Consider the following 22,924-nt stretch of genomic DNA (forward strand, 5'->3'; position numbering starts at 1 on the left):
GGCAATTTTGTCCCGTTTTGAAGGAATGAACTCGTGGCTGAGTGGTAGCGTCTCCGTCTCACACTCCGGAGACCCTGGTTCAATTCCCACCAGCCCATCTTGCAAGATGTCTTTAATTTATGAAGTGCCTTCTGGGATTTGTCGCTCACGGCCAACGCCGACGACACCGGCTTTTCTGCGACACGAGCTCCTTAACGCTGTCGCGTTAAAACTTAATAAGAGGTACTATAGATTAAAGGTGGTACAAGCCTGTGCTCCAACCTCCAGTCATGATGATGATGTAAATCAGTTTTATGAAGATGTAGAATTAGTCATAAGTGCAAACTCGGGACACTGTAGCAATGGGCAACCAATGCAAAAGTGGGGAAAAGCAGGCTGGTGAACAAGCATTTGGTGACTACGGCATCAGTTATAGCAACACTAGCAGAGAGACATTAGTAGAATTCGCAAAAAGGAATAAGCTGCGAATAATGAACACCTTCTTCAGAAAGTAAAGCAACAAAAAGTTGCTATACTGCCAAAAGTATAGCAACAAAAAAGGGCACCGGGTGCAAGGGCCAAACGGGGGGGGGGGGAGGTGTCATATACGTCTGAAGACACCCCGAAATTGCCTATATCCTCGCCTTTCTCGACTACACTCGGGGGTGGGGGGAGGTGACAGAAGACCTATGGGCCCCGGGTGCCAGACGACCTAGCTACGCCACTGTGGGGCAGAAACTTGGAGAATGACAAAGAAGTTTGAAAATAAGGACCGCTCAGAGCGATGGAACGAAGAATGATAGACTTAACGTTAAGAGACAGGAAGAGAGCGGTGTAGATCAGAACAAATGGGCATAACTGATACTCTAATTGACAAGGAGAAAAAATTGTAGCTGGGTGCACGATGTAATGCGTAGGACGGATAACCATTAGAGTTACAGAATGAGTGCCAAGAAAGGGAAGCGCAGTCGAGGACAGCAAAAGACTAGGTGGAGTGGTGAAATTAAGAAATTCCCAGGCGCAAGTTGGAATCGTTTGGCGCAGGACAGGGGTAATTGGAGATCGCAGGGAGAGGCCTTTATCCTGCAGTGGGCATAAATAGGATGATGACGAAGGCACTTGACCGTAAGTGCACACATAATTACACTTACAACCTTCCTTTCCTTCAATGTGTGCAAGAGTGCAGCCTTGGGAGCCAATAGAATCGCGTAGGACATCATTAAAAACCTCTACACAGACACACTAAGGACACTCCTAGTAATTTTTAATCAAATTTGGACTGCCAGGTATATTCCAGCTCCATGGAAAGAAGCTGTTCCAGTTCTGAAGCAGGGTAAAGATCCCTCCTCCATAAGAAAGCTACTGCCCAATGGTGCTTACGAGTTGCTTTGTAAGCTTTTCAAAAAATGGTTAATGTATCTGGAATCTAACTGACTGCTTGATCTGTGTCAGTGTGGCTTTAGTGAAGGCTGGTTGGCGACTGACCATCTCATATGCATTGAGGGCAACATTCGCAATGCCTTCATTCATAAACAATTCTTTCTGTCGTTATTCCTCAATATGAAAAAGGCATACAATACTACTTGGCATCACGGAATATTGAGAGACCTTTTCAAGATGGGAATCTGTGGAAACATGGTTAGCTTAATTGAAAGCTACCTTCCTAACCAGAATTCCCATGTTAGAATTGGAAACACCTTGTCTGGGCAGTTTGCATAAGAAACTGGAGTGCCGCAGGGTGGCATACTTAGCTGCACCCTTTTTATTGTCAAAATGAATCTTTGCATTTCTATATATTCCACAGAGTTTATTTTTTGTGCATATGTTGATGATGTGCACATAAGGATTCAAGTCACGTAACCTGTGCATCTGTGAGCGACAAGTTCAACTAGCTATTAGTGGGCCAATGAGTATGGATTTTAGCTCAATCCCAAAAAAAGCTCCTGCATCCTGTTTACGAGAAAAAGATGTCTGGTGAAGTATTCTGTAAGAGTCCATCTATTGTACTTGTCCACTTTGTCTGCTGTTAAAGTTCTGATTGGGTGGGCGGGGCATCCACAGCAGCAAGGCACCACAGCCAATCAGTACTTCAGCAGCAGAGGAAATGGACATGGACAGAGGTGGACTCTTAGAGAATACCCCCCTGGTCTCGGAGCCTAATATTCAACTGCATGAAGAACGCGTTTCTCCGAACTCGGAACACAAATTCTTAGGTATCATACCAGACTCAAAACTTACCTTTATTTCCCACATCAGGCACATTAAAGGTAAATGCCTAAGAACACTTGAGTATCCTGAAAATCTTGTCACACACAACATGGGGTAGTGACAGGAAGTGCCTCATGACCCTGCACAAGAGGCTTATAGGCTCGTGTTTGGACTATGATGCTGTAGTCTACTAATTTGCTACACCCAGTGCCCTCAAGATGCTAGATCCTGTGCACCATCTAGCTATCTTCCTCATGACCAGTGCCTTCAGAACAAGACCCATATAGAAGCTCTACGTAGAATCAAATCTGTGGTCTCTTGATCTACAGAGGACATACTCTAGTTTCTTATACTTTCTGAAAGTAAGTTCAAACAGTGAACATCCACGCTATTCTACAATAAACAATACATCTAGTACACTTTTTCACAACTGGCCTACTGTGAAAGAGCCCTCCTCACTGCACGTAAGGGAATTGAATGAGGATGTGAGTGTTTCGCTCCTTAGACAGGAAAGAATGGCTCCAACGAAGCCGCTTTCGCCATGGCTGTGGCAGGAGAGAGTGCAACATGTCATTTGTTGATATTACTAAACATTCTCCAGAGGAACACATTCGTATGCAATTCCTTGAACTCCCATGGAAGTACTCTTGCCCACAATTCTACAGACCCATCGAACTCATCTGGCATCTCGTATGCAGCTGCAGGTCCATCATTTTCAAAATCGGACGTCCTGAACCGGGAAACCAGCATCTTCACCGCAAAGGCCTATGCAGTGATGGCGAATGTGAAACATTAGGAAAACCAAGCTACAAAAAGTCATTATATTATTGCGACAGCAATTATATGGACACTCCAGGCACATTTCTGCCATCGCCGTCGCTGTGAGGTTTCGTCTGAGTGAAAGCGTGTGTGGGTGAGCTGGCCAACGTGGTTCAGTCTCACATGCATGAGCGAGGAACGTGGCCCGGATGCATGCCCTCTCCTGTGGCGCACGACACAGGGGGGTGAGGTGAGGGAGGAGAGGCGTTCTCTGGCGGCTGCTACGGTGCTTCGATGTCCTCCTCACCCGCCGCTCCGTACAAAGCGGAGACAACCGCAGTGTCTATTACAGCGTTGGCCACGCGAATCGCGGACGCTGGATGGATGGAAACAACTTTATTCTGAATCCGGCAAATTTGACGACCCGGGCTCAGGTCTCCCATGAGGGGACTTCGAGGCCTTGCCTCGTCGCCGCCTCTCGGGCTTGCTGGACAGCCCACTCTTGTGTCTTGAGGTTGGAGCTGCGCAGAGCGGCGGCCCACTTCGACGCAAGAGCCTTCGGAGCTACTGCCATTGTAGCTGATGTAACCCGACACTCCCACAACATGTGTGACAGCGTCGCTCTAGTTGCCTGACATAATTTGCAAAGAGCAGTCGGGTATTGCGCGGGGAAAATGTGCTGCAATCGCACCGGACTGGGGAAGGTTTGTGTTTGTGTTTGTTTGTGTTTGTGTTTGCGCGGACGCTGCAGTAGATGCCTTTGGCAGATGCCGTAGGGATGCGTTGCTGGCGCTCGTGTGTCTTGAAAGCGGTCTGCGACGTGGCTAAAGTGTGTGCCCGCGTGGGCCTCATCTTCAAAGCGACCTGCGATGTTTGCAGAGTGCGTATAGTGCCGGTAGCTTCATGTGCGCTGTACTTTCTATGTTTCATTCGCCTTGAAGTGACAGATGCACGGAAGTCAATTGACTCGCGGCTGCTGCCGCAATTCCTAACTTGAGCTTTTTTAGTTTCCGCATTCATCGAGCAATGTGTGTTCATGTTTACCTGTACGTACGTGACACTGTACTGGTTAATTTAGTTAACGCTTTGACGGTCAATGACGTAAATATACGGCGCCGCGAACAAGTCCGACAATTGTCGATGCCGTGTATATTTACGGCGCCATCTGTACGTTTAAAAAGCACGCCAATTTCCTAACTTTTTCTTTTCTGTCATGTGCTGCCACTATGTGGGTATACGTGGAACTTTTCGCGTGCCTCCCTCTCTCTGTCTTGGTTGCATGGTTTGTTTTAGCGCTAGTTTGCTCCCGCGCGTCTATATACTACTGCTCGCGAATTGGCACGCGTGCGGGCGGCCGGCCGTTTGGATTTCGTTTCGCAGGCGGTTTCAGCTTTTTGCGCTTGCAAAACTGAAGGCTATCTCATTACTAATCGCTCAAAGAGTCACCGCTTGTTTCTCGCTCGTTTATTGCTCACAGGGGTGCGCATAGGAAGGATGCAGCCGTGCATGCATTTCCATTTCTTGTCTTTTTTTTTAAGACTCGCGAAAACTAATTGCCCGGGCTGGTTGGCGGTAAGATCGAAGATTAGCGGAAGTTTGTCACACATGCTGCACAACTATGCAGTTCGATTACGCTATGTACGTACGTATTAGTGTAAGAGCAGGAACATTTGAGACAAGCAAAATATTCTCGTGTGTGGATTTTCAAAGCCTTGAACTATGTGCATAAAGATGCATAAAATTTTTAATTCTGATAAGTTTATTTCCTTTTTTATTGTTATTCATGAATGAACAGTGCATATATACCAACGCAAAAGATTTTTTTTCTCACTTTACCGTCACCCTAGAAAAATCAAGATTTTTTTTCAATATAAGTCCCTAAAAAGAATTAGAATCTGCAATAAAAAAAATCGACCCTGGGCGGTCGCATATGGCGAAATAAATCGACCCTCAAAAGGTTAAAACATGTTGACAGGCTAGTTGGTTTGAATCCATGACAGAATGTGTAAGTGCGACTGAACAAGGGCGTAGAAAGAAGCAGACACACAAAGACAGCGCTGTTTTAGTGTCTGTTTCTTTCTACGTAGTCATTGAGTCACGCTTACACATTCTATGGTTGTTAATTTAGTGAGCGAATGTTTACAACTTTACACGGTTGGTAAAACTACTATCCTTACTTCGTACAGCTATCTACTAATTTGTTAATGCAATTAATTGGTGCTTCGCCTTTCCTGCAGAACTGCGAATTTTTCAGGGACTCCTTAAGTGTAGTGAAAGCTTGAAATTACTGCAGAAACATAAAAATCCTATAATCAATGATTTGTACGCACTGCTGTGCACAACCTATATGTCTAACCAACACGTAATATGCTCAGTGCCTTGGCACAGATGCATCGAGGGAAATTAGCTAGTATATGAAATGGCTAAAGCCATAGCAACGAAAGCTAGCAGTCTGTCCATAACAGTTCCTGTCACAGACGTGAAGCCATTCCTGCGTAAAAAGCTGAGGAACTATTGGCAACACTTGTGGGATGCAGAAACCTTACATAAGCTCCACATAATTAAACTCCACTTAGGGAATCAGCAGCCAGTATCAAAGTCACAATGATGTGATATGCTCTTTTGCCGAATGAGAATAAGGCACACATATGGTACCCATTCCTATCTTTAAACTGGTGGTGAACCTCCCAGCTGTGGTAGATGCGGCAAGGGATTGACCGTCCTCCACGTCCTGCTGGAGTGTCGGGAAGCAGAACCTGAACTGAAACAGCACTTTCTTCAAGCATACCAACCGCATTTCCCCTTCATCCCATGCTGTTTCTTTGTGCAGAACCATTATTCGAGACTAAAGCAGTACTTAATATTTTAAGGGAACAGGGTAGGCAAAGTTTCAAAAAAAAAATCGATTTTTTGTTTTTGTGTAATTTAATATCTCTATTCTTTCCTTAACATGGCCCATTGTTTCATTTAGGCGAACGCAAAATATTTACCTCAAAATCAACATTTTTCGAAACCTAGGCAGCGTCCAGCCACGCCCCCTTTGACACATGCTCGGGATCTGTGCCTCTCCTAAACTGAAAAAAAAAAAAAAACTTTCACCACCTATATTTTGTCACGTTTAGCGGAATGGCTGTCACTCATTTGGCAACAATGAAAACCTAGCTAGCATATTTCACTTAGCCAAACGAATCCTAAGACGCAGCTGGATTACTCACAACACGCGGCGTTTTGCTCGTGTTTCGGCGTGTTTTCGCGGACAATCGAATTTGTTTGTACTTTAGTGCTGGTTATTTAGTGGTAATGCAATGACGAAGCCAAAGAAGTGCTTTAAAAATGTCTCTTGCATGGAAACCGGCATAAGTCGATCTCCAATGACGCCACTTCTACGCAATACAATCCAGGAGTGGGCGCCACGTGCACGTCTGCATCGAAGCTTTCGCGCTCGGCGGAACGCTTGAAGCGGAACACCGGTGTTTCAGCAGCTCTCATAGCCTGAGCTTCTCCAGAAATGTCTCCATGGAAAAACTCGGAACACGAATGAGGCGTTCAACAATGTTGTATGGGAGCGCGCTCCGAAGAATGTCTTTCTTGGCCTCAAGACGGTGAAAATAGCGGCAATGAATGCTGTGTTAACTTTTAATGACCGCAGAATTGCTCGAGCCGACATTTTGAGGTCATTCTCCAGGACGGTTCACAGTCCGGTGGTTGCGCGAAGCTGACCGGCGGCGACTGTACTTTGCAGAGAGGGCTACACGAATGGTCAGTAAGGAGGCCCGGAAAACAAGGCAGCTAGCACAGAAAAGTGTTGACGATGGAGGGGACTACCAGGCTGGTGGCTATTGAAAAAATGTGTCAGAATTTGTTTCTATAGTCCTATATTGCAATAAAGCTCTTTCTTCTACTTCAAAGCCAAATTTTGCTGCATTTGACCCTTTTTTTCAGAAACTACAAGGGCTAGGGAGATATTTTCCAGATATTGAGCAAACATTACAGACAGTCTACTGAACCAGGATTATAAATATTTTTGTAGGAGATTTTTGTTTACAGGCTATTTACTGCAGATTTTGGCTTTAAAATTTGGTGGGTCCAGTAAAACAAAAAAACTAATCTTTAAAAAAAATAATCCTGGTTCAGTAACACTACCTAACATTGCTGATTACAATGCCACCAAGGTTAATGTTCTAACCCCAGCAGATCATGAGAAAAGGTCACGAACATAGCCTAAAATGCATCACAAGAATAGGACCTACCCTGTCTCCTTAAATTATGTTGTTTTGCATGCTATCAGCTCAAGTGATTCATAGCACACCCTCTCTCTAGAGGGTGCTGCTACGATAGTAGTGCTGTAAGGCATATGCCTCAGGGCCCTTGCACTCAAGGGCCCTGGTGAAGTGGCTGTGCCATTGGCAATGACACATTTTATTGTATTATCGACTTATATGTTTCATGATGATAACCCATATCACTTTTCATTCTCATTATTTTAGTGTCTATATGTTCTACGCCATTTACAGTGTTTAGGCCTCTATAGAGCCATAGTACAATTACCCTTTACTACTTCATACCATCTTTGTCTGCACTCATTGGCCATCCCTGGCCCTTGTGGCAATAAAATCCATATGTAATCATCATCACAAATAGATAAGGTATACACAGCACAAAAAATATTATCAAATGTGCTACCGCCACTGTGATCATTTGACAGAAGAAACTTTATAGAACCTGGAACTAAAGTTTAGGCACCAAACTAAGGACAGGATGTTCAACCTTCTTGGTTGTTATATTGGCCGACTTTTGTGCCATTTTGTGCATACTGCTCTTGAATTGTGCGTCGTATCTGTGTTGACTGGAAAGTCTCACTACCATGCGACTGCATGAGTACACTATCAAAACAATTGCAGTTACATGCATGTGGAAAGGACCTATTTTGGAGTGTTCATTCACTATTGCACTTCAGGTGCACCAGCCTTGATAGTATCCACTTCGTACAAATCTATATGAGCTCAATTAGTGTGCTGGCTGGTTCTCTGGTACATTCCTCCAGCTCACTTGATCCTGCTCCACTTCTGGATGACTGCTTATATTGTTTAGCTTATTGCTGAGTGAAGGCTGTGTAGGGATGCTTATGCACCCTCAGGGTGGAAAATTATGCGTGGTCTTAATTTTGGTGCCTTAGAGTGAATAACTATAGCAGCTGAATGCTGCTTACTGTCAGATAGCCTCTCTAAGTTGTTGCATTGCCTGCAATAAATTTAGGATTGCCTACTAGATCGTTGCATTGCTGGCATCAGTGTAGTCCAGCACATTCAACATGGCGTCATTGAAAAATATGAAAAATTCAGCTCCTACCTTAATCCTGATTTCATTTTGTTTGAATGAAATGCTTTGGTGCTATTGCTACAAGCACAGTGAAAATGGGCAGACAGCTGCTTTGCTTTGACTGGTGCCAGGCAGTGACAAAAATGTAAAATCTATACTGAGGTCTGCATTCCTTTTCTATTTTACAGTGTCATCTGAAGATTCTATCTATGAATCTCTCTCATCAATGTCATTGGAGTCCACAACAGACCTGATGTATGAAACTGCTGCAGAGACAACTCCAGAGAATTGCTCTCCTGTCCCTGAACCAGCAAAGACTGCCCCATTAATGGGTACTTCCAAGTCCCTGGAGGCCAAGAGTTCTTCACAGGCACTTACTGCAGTGCCTGTCTACAACAGCATTGTTTCCTCTGCCAATGCAAGAGCCACAGAGATAACTCCTGAATACTCCAATCCTAGCCCTAAACGGAAAAAGACAGGCCTTCCAGCACGCACCTCAAATGTGTCGGATACAGAGTCCATGCGCAACAGTATCATTTCATCTCGTTCTGAGATATATGTGCAGGAGACCCTTTTAAGCTCTACTGCTGCCTCTGAATCAAAAAAGACAGACTTTAAAACAGGTGTCCACACGTTCTCGAAGACCAGGCACATCCGGAAGGCGACGGCTTCGGAGTTTGTCTACAACAGCATCATTTCCTCTGCTGCTGCTACTGTTGCAGGGGGAAACTATGTAAGCTCTACCTCCGTCCCAGAGCCGACAAAGATACGTTTCCGAACAGGTGCCTCAAAGCAATTGATGCCTGAGTGTTCCCTCAAAAGCACGACTGCTCATTCTGTCTACAGCAGCGTTGTTTCTTCTGCTACTGGGAAAGCAGAAGAGGTGACCCCTCGAAGCTCTACACGAGTTTCTGGCCTGCCAAGTGCAGGCTGCCAAACTGGCATTTCAAAGGTTTTGGATAGCAAGCACTTTTCACAGACTGAAACTGTAGAGTCTGTCCATGACAGTGTCATTTCCTCTGTCGCTGGGGTGATTGCCGCTGAGGTGACACCTGTAACCTCCGCAACTGTCCTTGAACTGCCAAATATGAGAGCCTCAACAGGCACCTCAGAGGTTCTGGATATCAAGCTCATGCCACGGGCTGCTTCTGTGGAGTCTGTGAATAATAATGTTATTTTTTCTGCTGCTAACGCAGCCACAAAGCTGCAGAATCCCCCTGTGATTTCTGCTGCTCTCCTTGAACTGCCATACACAGGCATCTTAGCAACCAGCTCAATGGTTTTGGATAGCATGCATACTCCCCAGACTACTATTGTTGAGTCTGTCAACAATGGCATTTCCACTGCTTCAGAAAAAGCTGCAGGGGTGACTTCTGGAAGTTCCACTTCCATCCCAGAACCAACAAAGACCAGTTTTCTAACTGGCACCACCTCAGAATTCATGCAGACCAAGCATATCCCAGAGCCTATGACTGTAGAGTCTGCCAAGAGTGATACTTCATGTGCTACTGGAATGATTGCAGAGGTGATTCCAGCATGTTCTCCTGTGTCAGCAAAGACAGACTTACCAGCAGCCACTTCAATTACTTTAGAGATCAAGGGCCTTCCTAAAGGAACAACCGTTGAGTCCCTCTATGAAATCATTTCTTCCTTTGCTCCTGTCGATGATGTCATCGTCACTGTGGGAGACGAAGTATGTGGGAAAGTAATGTGAGTATATGAAGATGTCTTTCAGCATCTGTACTCGACCTTAGATTCCAGAGTCCCATTGAGTTGCTGTAGGCCATATGCGTCATGTGTTGAGCTTGGCTATATCTATACTTATTGAATATGACCCATTCATCATGTTTTCAAAAGTCTTCCCAAAATAACTTGACCAAAAGTTTCTCGCTATGTGAGATTAGAATTATCGGGTGGATCGAACTTTTAGTTAAAATTGGGAAGAGCTAGGAATATTCAAACCTATCACTTCTCTAATTATTATGAATATATGCGATTAGCAGCAGCTGACTCAGCTTTAAAAATTTGGTAGACCTGTGAAAGGCTTTAGTATAGCATACATCAAGAAGGTCATCAATGGAGAGGACATTTCTAAAGGCCCACAAGGATTCCCCAATGCAATCTTAATGTGAATAAAATTATGGGGTTTTATGTGCCAAAACCACAATCTGATTGAGGCACGCCATAGCGGAGGACTCCAGAAATTTGGACCACCTGGGCATCTTTAACGTGCACCTAAATCAAAGTACACAGGTGTTCTCGCATTTCGCCTCCATGGCCGGGATTCGATCCCGCGACCTCGTGCTCAGCAGCCCAACACCATAGCCACTGAGCAACCACGGCAGGTTGTGCACAAGGAAGGCTTTGTGGAAAAATTAACAGGGTGTCTATCAAGTTGACATTGCCAATTTCCCTGAGTTTTCCAGGTTTTCCTCGAGCACCTTTGCAAAATTCCCTGAATGAGCCAGAACTTTGTCAAGACAGACTGACACCATGTTGCCCGATGCTGTCACTCTCTAGTAAGCATGTTCAAACAAAAAATGGCTTAATCCAGTTTGAATAGTAACGAGTACTATCTATTTTATTTTAAAAGAAGACAGAACAAAGGTGTTAGTAAAATGCACTGTGAAAAAAAAAATGATAAAACCCATTTCAAATCGAGTCGAACATGTTCAAATACGACTGAAAAGGACATGCATACATAAGTAAATATTTTTTTAATATGGGCTATTTCTATTGACCGATGGCAAGCTCATCGGTATGAGGCCTGAATTTTGTCAGAACTAACATTCTCTCTCAGCAGCTGGGAAGTCAACCTCAACTGTCCTGACATACTCTCAGCCCGTACACAACATCTCGGTGTTGGGTTTCACTGCTTTAAAGAGTTTATTTTTGTTTGGATGAGGGATACCTGCATCTCGGCGTCAGCCAACACTTTGTTTTTTGAGCTCAAACTCCTTCAAAGAGGCGGTGGCACGTTTCCTTTCCCGTTAATTCCTCAGTGCATCGGATCTTTCTCTTCTCATCCTCCTCCTGCCATGCGTTCACCCCATCGATCATTTGAAGCATCCTCTTGGTCAGTAGTACAGTCAACGTCCGATTTTTCCGGACTCCCTTGGGGCCGCAAAAGCATCAGAAAAATCGGGCAGTCCAAAAAAAAAAAAAATGAATGCATGTCTTTAACTGCTCTTAAGGCCTGCCGGTACACTTATTAGTCATATTGGTGCTCGTACTGCGACAGGAGACGGGGGTGCATGCGTGTGTAATTAAGCAATACATAATTATTGTACAATTGCCGTAATTATAGTACAAGCCTTGCATGACTGAATTTGCGTTATTAGAAATTACATTCGCTCCCATTTTTTAAATTTCTTAATTGTGTATGTGCAAATAACTGTATCTATGTTAAATTACTGACCCCTCCCCTCTATAATGCTTTATGCCTTGAGGGTACAATAAATAAATAAAGTCCTGTGACAATTGCCCCTTCCCACGCTTGTTATGCTTCACTGCGTACCACTGCTGTACTGAGGGGAAGCTAACTTTCAGAGACTGGCATTACGCAACACGCTGTGCTCTGCGAGCTTCGAAGCCAATCGCGAGGACTACAAAGGCGGAGTCGATGCCATTGCTGACAGCGGCCAATTCTTCCAATGAAAAGCACGGCACCGCATGGCAAGAGGCTTAATAGCGAACGTAGAAGCAGCTAGGCCTAACGTTGCCGCGCGGTGGTGGCTACCATGCCAGCGGATCTGCGTGTGAGAGTGCCGGTTCGAGGCGGCGAGATAATCAAAATGGCGGCAGTGGTGGCTTTGATTAATGCCATATCAGACCTGCAGTCAGGGCAATATACATTAACTATGTGGAGTACGTGGTGGCAGTGGCGTAGCTAGGTCGTCTGGCACCCGGGGCCCATAGGTCTTCTGTCAGCCCCCCACCCTCTGGTGTAGCCGGTGGAAAGAGGGGTGTCTTCAGACGTATATGACACCGCCCCCACTGGCCCTTTGCAGCGGCGGCCCCTGGCCCCCCCTGTTGCTACGCCACTGTGTGGTGGTGCCGCAAAGCCGTGTGAATTATTGGGCATGTCCGAAAAATCTGGCGTCTGGAAAGTCTGCCATTAACTACTCTGGCAATACCTCGTGCCGATGACACGGCGTCAATGACGATTCGTTGCGATTCCTCTGTTACTGGAGCAAGCATTAACTAGACTTTCGTTCACTTTCAATAAAATTGCAGCTAATTTTCCCTGACAGAAGCACAAATTCCCTGAGTATTTCCAGACTCTTCAAATTCCCTGAGAATTCCCGGTTTTCCCGGTTGTTAGGCACCCTGAATTAAGCTTGGAACACAAATGTATTCCAGCCACATTTTGGGGATGTATTTCTAAGAAGTTTCGTAGTCTCAGCTTATGTTTAATTTGCCAGTTAAAAAGTAAATGTAAATTTAGGCAAATACGCAGCTCACCCATGATTATCACACAAATTCTCATGTCTGCTGTCGCAATGCTTCTTTAAAGATAGCCTATAATAATCTGCAAAATTACTTGTGTACATGGTGTCCTTTATGATATGTGAAAGAACCCTCCTTCACCTGAAAGAAACTAAATGTTTTGTCGATAGCACATGGAATTCAGATGGCTACCTAAAATGGTGTGCTTCTCTTTCCAGTGTGACCAAGTGTTGCAACGTTGCCTGGCTAATGAAATGCTTGCGAGAGGCTTTGGCTCTTGAAGGCAAGTGCTCATTGCATTTACACTAACTACATGTGCTTGCAAATATTATTCTGCTTCGAGTTCAGGTAGGTCACATACTGGTAGTTTGTTTTAAATTTAATGTGAAGCATAGGGGGATCCAAGGCTCTCAATATTTTTTTTAGTCTGCCATACAAATTCATTTCCCTTCTGTTTCGTCCTTTGTTTCCATGATATAAAGTTACATCAAAGAAACAGACAATGAAGCTGAAGAAAGCATAGACGAAGAATTATGCTTAACTCAAATGTAAAGGTAAAGGGGAATGATACTGAACGAAGTTGTAATTCTTGCCGCAGGTTGGGGCTGAACCAACATATCTCCCACATTACACATGGCGGTGCTTTACAATGTACTGTGGATGCCATATCCTTGTGCCTACATTCTTGGGTGTTTTTTGTGTATGTGTGCATAAGATGTTAACCAGTGTCACTCACGGCCATGGTGAGCATAACAAGCTTTCTACTGTATAGGTGTCTTATAGTACCTTCAATCAATCAATCAAAAATTTATTTATTCGAAGTATGATTACAAGTAGCATATGCAGAAGAGGGTCCCAAGGTCACAAGATAGTACTGGGGCCCACTCTACTGGATTATTGGATACAAATTACGAAATTAGAAAAATATAAAATTGACTAAACCAACAGGCGCATAAAAACTAAAGTTTATGTATGCACGATTCTGTTTTGTGACGACATAAATATTTGATAGAGAAAAATAAATTTGCACTAACACGGAAAATATGCAAGGATGGTTAACATGAACAGTAACAGTGCACCATTATCATGCAAATAATTAGATAAATTAGAAGGAAAAGAAAGAACACAAATGAAGAGTACATACAATAAAGAAGTCATAACGTTTATTTAAAAGATAGGTGTTAGGTTTTTTTTTTTTTAAGTTCAGTAAGAGATGTTTTGATGGGGTAGGGAAAACTCCACATTTTATAGTGCAGAGTGATGCTCTCATTTTACCATAATTGGTGAGAGCTTTAAGCACCAAGAAATTATTTTCTAAGCAAAACGAGTAGGGTTAACATTCTTCAAGGAATCCAAGGAAATGAAATTGTGTGTGATATCTTTTTTAATCAACATGAAAAGTACAGTAATTAATAATTTATTGTGCATATGATACTAATATTGTCTCAACTGAAGTTAGAAATGCGCAGGGCTTGGTCTTGTATGTACCGAACAGATAAGTGGCACTGATACGTGTTGCCATAAGCAGCAATACTGTAATGTCGCGGGATCGAATCCCGGCCACGGCGGCCGCATTTCGATGGGGGCGAAATGCGAAAACACCCGTGTACTTAGATTTAGGTGCACGTTGAAGAACCCCAGGTGGTTGAAATTTCCGGAGTCCTCCACTACGGCGTGCCTTATAATCAGCAAGTGTTTTTGGCACCTAAAACCCCATAATCTAATCTCTAATCTGTAATTAATGACTACGAATTAATGCATAACAAAGTTAAAGGCGAGCAGGAGCGGACAGACAACATATAGCTTTTACGAGTGCTCTTATACCAAATGTAGTTCTTGTAAAATGTGTGAAATTTTAGTTGATTGAGGCGGATACCAAGAAATGAGACACAGTCGCTAGTCGAAGTAATGTGCTAGTCAAGGGAAACCTGAGGTGAAAATGGTAATCTCCGTTTAGGAGAGCGAAGAGCCATGAATTTAGTTTTGTTTGGATTTAAATTAAAATTGAGTGATTACTGTGACACCAACTAGTAATGTTAGCTAATGCACTGCTTAATTGACGAGTTAACGATGTTAGATATATGTCATCAGCATATAACATGCATTGGGAGCACCCCCTGATTAATTGTTGTGGTGTCTGAAAGCTTTCTTCATAAATAAACTGTTGGTTTTCTGTTACACAAGCAGTTTCTTAAAAAGATTAACGCTGTACATGGTATTCCATAGGTTTCTAATTTTTATGGTAACATATCGCGATTGTGTCAAAAGCTTTGGAGAAATCTAAAAATACAGAACCAACGTTAAGTCTTTTGTCAGTAGAATTCTTAATGTAGTCTGTTAATGAGATTACTGCCAAGTCAGTCGAACTACCTAAACGAAAACCAAATTGGGAATTATTCGATATTAAACTTTTTTCAAATAAATATTCAAGCAAATAACTTCTCAATTATTTTGCTAATAGAGGAAAGGATAAAATTAGGTCGGTAATTAGAAACACTAGACCTATCACCTTTCTCAAAAATGGGTATGACTTGAGTGTTCTTAGGGGGTGCACGGAAAAATTTCAGTTTCAAAGCTGCTGTTAATTATGTTGGCCAACGTTTCAGATTAAATTACCTACCATATTTAAGTGGCGTGCTTGAATGCCATCTAATCCGGGCGAGGTATCCTTAAGGGGGTATGGTAGGGTGCATGAACTATCTTGGTTTCAGCTTTATATCTCAACTGTTCTATATATTAGCGTGAAATTCTGCACGCTCAATAGCAATAGTGTTGGCCTTAATTGGTGTAATTTTTTACTGCAGGCCTTTTTTATTTTTTGTGTATTTGAGAACCAAACTTTAAGCTATGATGTAAAATAAAATGTACCTTTCCTCAGAAACAAAAAACAGCATAACCGTGAAATTTCGCACAATAATTCTGTATAATAGTGGGTTTAACTGGAACCTTTAAAAAATGCTTTGCTACATTTACGTCACAAGAAAAAAAATATTGCCGTCACACGTCTCGTACCGTGGAGGGTCTTTCTAATAATATTTTCTTTTTTTTTTTTAGTTATACCTGAGTGATTTTTTCACACATTTAGGTTCAGATTACTTGCAAGGGATGCGAGTATATTCTGGGAAAATTTGAGCGTAATGGGCTGTATAGTTTTCTAGAAAAGGTACATCAAGTTCCGAAAATTTTGAAAAATGTGATTTTGAGAAAAACGCATTTTTATGTTTGCACCTTCACTACAACCGTTCAACATGCACCAGCAGAGTACAGAAACTTTCTGGGTTTTTTGGTGTCTTCCCCAAAAGCCTTTCTTCATGTTTACGTTTACGTAAACATGAAGTAAACATAATTACGTAAACACTGAAAAAGTGACGGAAAACATGTAAACAAACCCTCGCGTCTGTTACGTTTAAATACCAGGCAGCGCGCTTTTTGGCGCCATTTTTAAATGGCTTAGAGCGCTCCTACGCGCTCGCCGCTGCACTGTTTTGCTCCCCACAGTGTGTATTATTTTTTATTGATGAAATCAAAAAATCAGTTTTTTGGTCGATTTGCCCTACTATACCCCCTTAAGGCTCATAATCATGGTGAAAACTTCTGGTGTTACAGGAACAAGAAATTAACTCAATCCTTGATACATACAGCACCCGCGTGATGCTGATTGCAAATTTCGAAAAAAGTCACTAAAAGCATTAGCAATTTGGAGTTCATCTTCATGTGTAGTATCATTATAATTAATATTAGAGATGGAGTCTGGCATGTTCGGTTTAAGAATGTGTTAAGCAACTCCCAAAGCAGGCAACAGACCAATAAACCCTCGTATGCTACCTGAAAGGGACACTAAAGGGAAATACTAAGTTGATGTGGACTGTTTAAATACCCTTCCAGAAGCCTTGCAACACTTGTTTCACGCCACGAAAAAATTGCATTTGAAGGGTACCTTTTCGAAATTCAAATCTCCCGCCAGCCATGGCACCCGGGTAGTGGTGACGTTACATAAGCCATCACCACCCCTTGCTAGCGGCAGTGAGTAAACCGGTGCCCGACAAACGGCGGTACCGAACCAAGAAAGATCGGTGGATTTGCCACTGCAGCAGCTTTTTGGTTAAGTGGCGTAGACCGTTCGGGCATCCCGCGACATCCGATGGAAGTTGAATTCTCTGCTACTTGCAGTTTATGCGAGTTTCGCAAGCGAGCAAAATCAGCGCAGCACTAAGCGATAAAACTAGTGAAAAGCAAAAGCATGAGTAGCGCAAGTCCAGCAAAAATAAAACCTTTCGACCACCCACGCCATGGCCAAGGGTAATTTCAATTAGTCTTCTAAAAAAAAAATGAAACTGGACATGTAGCATTTTAATTTGTCTTATAATACAATACACAGATGTTTTTGCAACGAATGGCTGAGTACTAGTGACAGAATTTAACTGAGGAGTACTTGAATGTCCTGGGGAAGTCTCTAACCATCTCCTGCATTTACCTCAATTTCTAGATTACAGTATTAAGGCTCTGTTCACGATAGTATTGATGCCTTAGGGATTCTCGAACACTAATCTATCACTTTAGCTTGACTTGATGTGCCTTTAGTGCCCCTTGAAGGCATCAAATCAGCCATAGATGAGGCCTATGAAATGAGCGAGAAGGATAAGGCGGTCCAACAGTTTGGAATTGAGCAATTAAGGATCAACAGAAAAAAAACAAGGACAAATGCGTTCGTTTCCTCAATTTCTTGCTGCACCCCTTCGATGGATAACGTCAGACTAGGGTCTAGTATATATAATTTGTTCAGCATGACTTTTATAGCATCTAGCTGCTAATGCACTTCGGTGCCTAAAAAAAGGGGGGGGGGCAAACAATTTTGCATAAAATTTTTTTTTTGAACTCTTGACATGGGCAGTGCTGGCATTATTACACAAACACTGTTCAATGCAATTGTATTTGCAGTCAGTGGTGCTTGTTCTTAAATTAATATGAATTTCTCCAAATTAGTGGACTGTTCTGCCTTGTAGCTCAATACTCAAATCAATCAATCAATAGCTCAATCAATCAGGTCAATATGCTTCTCTAGTGCAGGTGCATATCTGCATTACTCAGCACAGAACAATTTGAGCCATGTGCTGTCTAGAACAACCCAACAGCTGTAATTAGTCATGTCAAACAGTTGCTGGCATGCTTGTAATCTAGGATTATTGCTTTGATGTTATCTTATGACTGCTAAATTCAGTCCTTTACACCTTTTTTCCCCCAAGTGTGCTGGACACAATTTTCAGTTAATAGTTTGCAGTATCCTTGCTTGTTATCCCCCCCCATATCCTTAGCTGTGTGTCAATTTGTCTTTGCTGGTGCTCAAAAGATGAATGTTAACGTACTGGTGCCTGTTTGTATATGTAAATGCGGCATTTTTTTTTCTTGCTAAGAAATGAATGCTTTCATGCCTATGCAGATAAACCAGAACTACTGCAGTTTATATGCCCCGGAGAAAAGTGAAAGCCTACCGCCCTCCACCCTTGGGTAGTATCACTTGACATGGACTGTTATAGTGCCAGTGCTGCATAACAGCCCACAGAATGCAGCTTTTTTCTTTTCATTGAATGCCAATAAAAGCTGTGTTTCTGGAACGGAAGCTTAATTGTTGTTCACCCAGGTAAATACTGCAAGATACTGTGCAGATAGCACTGGAAACTGGTCCTTAAATAAATTATACACCTTTAATACATGTGGGGGGTGCCTTAAAATTTTTTCTGGCATGTTCTTTGCATTCTAATTCCACTTGAAATCAGTTTTGATCTGAGTTGTCAATGTGGCCACTTGACAAAGTTAATTTTGGCTACTTCAATCTGCACAAGGCTTGGTGTGAAGAAGCTCAGAGTTGTATTGTGGAAATTAGCAATCCAAGTAGTAATTAAGTGATGCTGTTAAGTGAAAGAGCAAGAAAACTTTCCGAGCTGGCATCACAGGGAAGTACAGACTGGAGATTCCCTCTCCTTCCACTAATACTTAAAGCAGTGTTGAGTAAATGCAAGGTCATCTGAGATCATCTTGCATAGGCATAGCCTGTGGGGATATCTTGTTTTCCCCCATCTCCTGCAATCCCGCTTCGCCGCGTGGCCTGCGTGACGCCCGCGGCGGTCGATGTGGTTGAAGCGCAGCGCGAGAGATGGCGCGAGTGTTGCTAACGCCGCCGACAGGCGAGGCTACTTGGGCGCTGAAAGGAAGGCGCTTGCTCTCTTGGGGTTCGGGAAGCAAGCGGAACGGACGTGCCATGCCGCGCGTGCGCCGATCCATGCTTCTGCGAGACCGTCTGGCGTGGCCGCCTTGGAATGCGCCACCGTTCGCGTGACAGTACGCGCGAATGACCAGGCGTTGGGATCCAGCATGGGGCGAACATATTCGCTCGCTATGCAGTCGCGGTGAGTCGGACTTCCAGATTTGTTGCGCGCCCATCGGCATGTTTTGCAGATAGCAACTCGGCTAGCAGGCATTGATCTATGAAAGGTGCAATAAATGCCCTTGTGATTGTTTGCACTACTGTGTTGTCATTCCTTTGTCCCAAGAACACGGGTGTGAGAACCCCACAAACCAGAAAATTATTTTTGGGGGTTCTCTGCTGACAACACCCACTCCTCCATCTCTTTCTCTGTACGAATTTCGGTTTGCACTGTATGTGCAGGCCCAACCTAAACCAAAATTTGTGCACCATCCAGCGTGCGCCATGCGCAAATTTTCGCACGGCCACACGCATGCGGCAGGCGAATGGTGCGGCTCGAGTGTAAATCGGCCCTAACATCGTGCACATGCTTGCTCTCATAGAGGCCCGTGACCTCCCTTCGAAAGCAGCGGTGGCATCTGAACAAATGGAAAATCACAGGCCGTGAACTTCAACCATTCGTGCTTCAAAGTTGTAGAGTGTACGCCTGTCTGTCTATTCTTTTGTGCCTTATTTTGCGCCTAAAACCATTTTTCACATTGCACCAAATAGCTCGACAGCAGACGTTACGACGATGTCGCGCTACTACTTCCCGAGCGTACTTTCTATAGTGCCCGGTAAATGGCAATTAGTGGTGCTTCTGTAGGTGCTGCACTACGCGTATAGTGGAGGGAATGGTGTTTGAGAAAATGCTTAGTTTCTCCTAGACTGCAAGCATAGGTCGGCAGTGCGGGAGAATATTCACTCACACTCAGTCACCGTAATTTTTCCAGGCCCCGCACTCACTCGCAATTCACCTCCACTCACTCACTCGCTCACAATTCGCCTCCCCTCACTGGTGCTCACTTCCGCTCACTCACCTCCACTCAGTCACTCGCACTCACTGGCATTCACTTGCACTCACTAGAACTCGCTCGCACTCACTGTACAGAAAAGCCACTGTACAGAACAGCAGCCCTACAATTGACCTTACTACGAGGTCGCCTAAAAGACGCAGGATCAATTAATCCCGGCCCCGTCGAAGCAAAGGATACGTATTGATGTTGCATTTCGAAGAATTGCCTGTGCTGCTGCGGACACTTTTGCATTTACTGTGCAGTGCGAGGTTGTTTGTACAGGTGTGTTGTACAGCATGCATGCGTAAAAATTGGCTGTACGTATATGTATGTGCGGTTGCAGGTGACTCGAGGTTTTCTACGCGCTCTATTTTTCCTGTCGTCGCGAAACAGTGAACTATATGCAAAGTGTCTTCACATCTGTAATAAGATACCGAACAGTTAATTGTGCTTTGATGTTTTATTAGGCCAAAACTCGAGCAAGTTTTGGCCTAATAAGAAGTGACTAAATAATAAAGAAGTGCAGGGCTAAAACATGCACAGTGTTAGTGTGACTTAGGCAAAGCTTGCTTTGCTTTGCCTAAGTTTGAGGCCGCTGTCGTCGTGCTAGGCCGCCGCGGCATCAAATGAAAATAACACTTTTGTCGCGCGAAGTGAATAAATACTGCACGTTTTTTCCCCCTTTCATCGCACTCTCCCCGAGTTACGTTTTCGACAGGTAAGTGGGCGATCTCATGCTATTTCAGTTTAACAGTACTACCGTTTAGTACGTAGTTTTTCCTAGCTCCGGCCAACTATGGTTTAACAAGGTTTCACTGTATACCCAATAAATAATTTAATAATAGCATTATTATACCGAGCCATTTCGGTTTCTGGGCTCCGGGTGATGCTATGAGGTCGTAGGAAAGGAAACAACACGGCTTGGTCACGTGGGTCACAAGAAATAGTGATGTAAAACTATGCTGTGCGTCTGCTTGTGTATACGCATGCTCTGCCAGCAGAGGTAAACAACTGGCAACTCGAAGTGCATGTTGCGATTATTATAGTTGTTGCGAAAAGCGACAACGGTAAGAAAATATTGCAGCTTCTGCGAGTCTGATTCATTCCAAAGCGCCGTCAACTTTAGCTTTGAAATGAATTGGAAAAGGCCTAGCGATATCGGTACCGCCGAACTAGCTACCATAGCTGAATGATCAGCGGCGGTGAGGCTGCCGTCAGTGCCAGAGTGACCACTCCTCCATCGGTAATTGGCCGCTTCGCCATACGGCTGCAGCACAAATGGGTCCTCAATGGCAAGGAAATCTCGCCATTAACAAAACCGCTGTCGCACTGCGCCCCGCGAACAGCATGCGGCGAGTTGCCACGCCGGTAACGTGGACGGGCCTTTACACGTTGAGAAACACCAAGTGAACGAGAGACCGCTCCGAGCTGTCGAACCACGAGACTTGCAGATGCTACGGCAAGTGCTCTCTGCTACAGCACAAGCTTCAAGATTGTCACGTGATGCTCCCTTGTAGTACTCGTGGAGCAAGAAACTTTCGTGCTAGACGAGACATTCATTTGAGGGATTGCCAGTCGTTTGTGCGCAGGTGTGAGTAGGAGCGGGCGCGAAAGAGAAAATCTGGGGGCTTTTGCTCCTTGAATATCTGACTGTCTAGGTACTACGGAGGAGGCTTCTGAGCGAGCATTGTAGGCTATTGTCCCTTGGTGTGCCGGCATTGCGGAGTGAGGTCGAGTTTACGCTTGGACGCTGGCTGCCGGCGCAGTAAAATAGGTGAAGCAGCGGGTCAAGTGGCGCATCGTAGCTTTCTCGCGCCTTACAGCAGTGTACCTCGTAAATAACATCACAGATGTTTCTGAGAGCAGTAGCGACCGTAGTTGAGCCTGGGCTGCATATATTGAAAATCTAGAGCGCCTCAGCAACCATGGATGAACGCAAGTGGCTGAAAGGACGCTGGTGACGATAACCGACGCGACACCAGTGCTGCAGGCACGAAAAAGTCTGTCCGACTTATCTTCAGTGGCAAAGTTCTGACTGGTGTTGCAGAATTCGCGGGGCGCCGTAGTGCTGAACTTAGCATCACAAGTTGGCGGCTGGACGTAATTAGATTTATTCAATCGTGTATTTTACTAACTATTGGCGGCGCCTCCAGAAAAACAAATGGCAACACGGATACTAAAGCTGGAGCCCGGACTGGTCCATGGGTTGGGGCCACGGAGGCTGAAGCGTGGCAGGGGGCGTTTGCATAAAAAATTGGCAGACAGCCAATCTTATACACCCCTGGCACGCGCACCTGGCACGGGCCGCCCCGTTTCCAGCTTTGATCCTCCCGCTACCCCTCGGGTGCCCCGGAGATCTTGCGCATGCAAGAACTAGGGGCAACAGTACTGTGCATGCGCTACCTCTACTTGCATCCTTGGTTGTTGGGGCGGCTAAAAACATTGCTGCCCCCATGCCCCTAAGCGGTCACGTTACCCACGTGACTCTCGCGGTGTACAACTTACGAGAAGCGAGACCAGCCGAGACAAGCTGCCTATCTCGCCACACAGCGGAGAACATGGCTGCGCCAGCGAGGACGTGTGCACATGTTCATTTCACAGTCGACGTGGTAAAGAAGCTGGTCGCAGAGCGCACCTGCATGTCAAAATTTGCAGGCGGCTATAAATAAACCCGGACGACAAGTTATGCTGCACGAGATACCTAACTACAGTTTACCAAACGTATTTTTGTACTGCTTCGCCTTGGCCTGTGTCGTGACGTAGGCGGGCAGATAAAAAATCCGGTATTCGGGTAAACGCAGGTGGACAGGTGGTGCATCCACCTGGTGGCAAAAACCTCAAACAGACAAAAACAGCTAATAATGCAGTAACAAAGTCTATTCTATTTCACTGCTGGTGTAATCATGCTGCCAAAAATTTACACCTGCAACAAAGTAAAGTACACTTGGTTACT

At 44.3% G+C, this 22,924-nt stretch overlaps 1 protein-coding gene across 7 annotated transcripts in view; it reads left to right on the forward strand.

Moving 5' to 3' along the window:
• LOC135902907 (uncharacterized) overlaps positions 1 to 18,326 on the forward strand; it is a 47,473-nt gene extending 29,147 nt beyond the window's left edge. For 6 of the 7 annotated variants that reach the window (XM_065433235.2, XM_065433234.2, XM_065433237.1 and 3 more), the window contains 3 exons: positions 8,454 to 9,975; positions 12,933 to 12,997; positions 18,152 to 18,326. In XM_065433235.2, coding sequence (XP_065289307.1) covers positions 8,454 to 9,975; positions 12,933 to 12,997; positions 18,152 to 18,195 — 1,631 coding nt within the window. In that variant the 3' untranslated portion in view covers positions 18,196 to 18,326. The remainder of the gene's footprint in view (positions 1 to 8,453; positions 9,976 to 12,932; positions 12,998 to 18,151) is intronic. The other variant, XM_065433240.2, reaches the window with a different exon arrangement.
• Positions 18,327 to 22,924: the final 4,598 nt, after the last annotated feature.

Source organism: Dermacentor albipictus, chromosome 1, assembly GCF_038994185.2.
Source record: "Dermacentor albipictus isolate Rhodes 1998 colony chromosome 1, USDA_Dalb.pri_finalv2, whole genome shotgun sequence".
NCBI lineage: Eukaryota > Metazoa > Arthropoda > Arachnida > Ixodida > Ixodidae > Dermacentor > Dermacentor albipictus.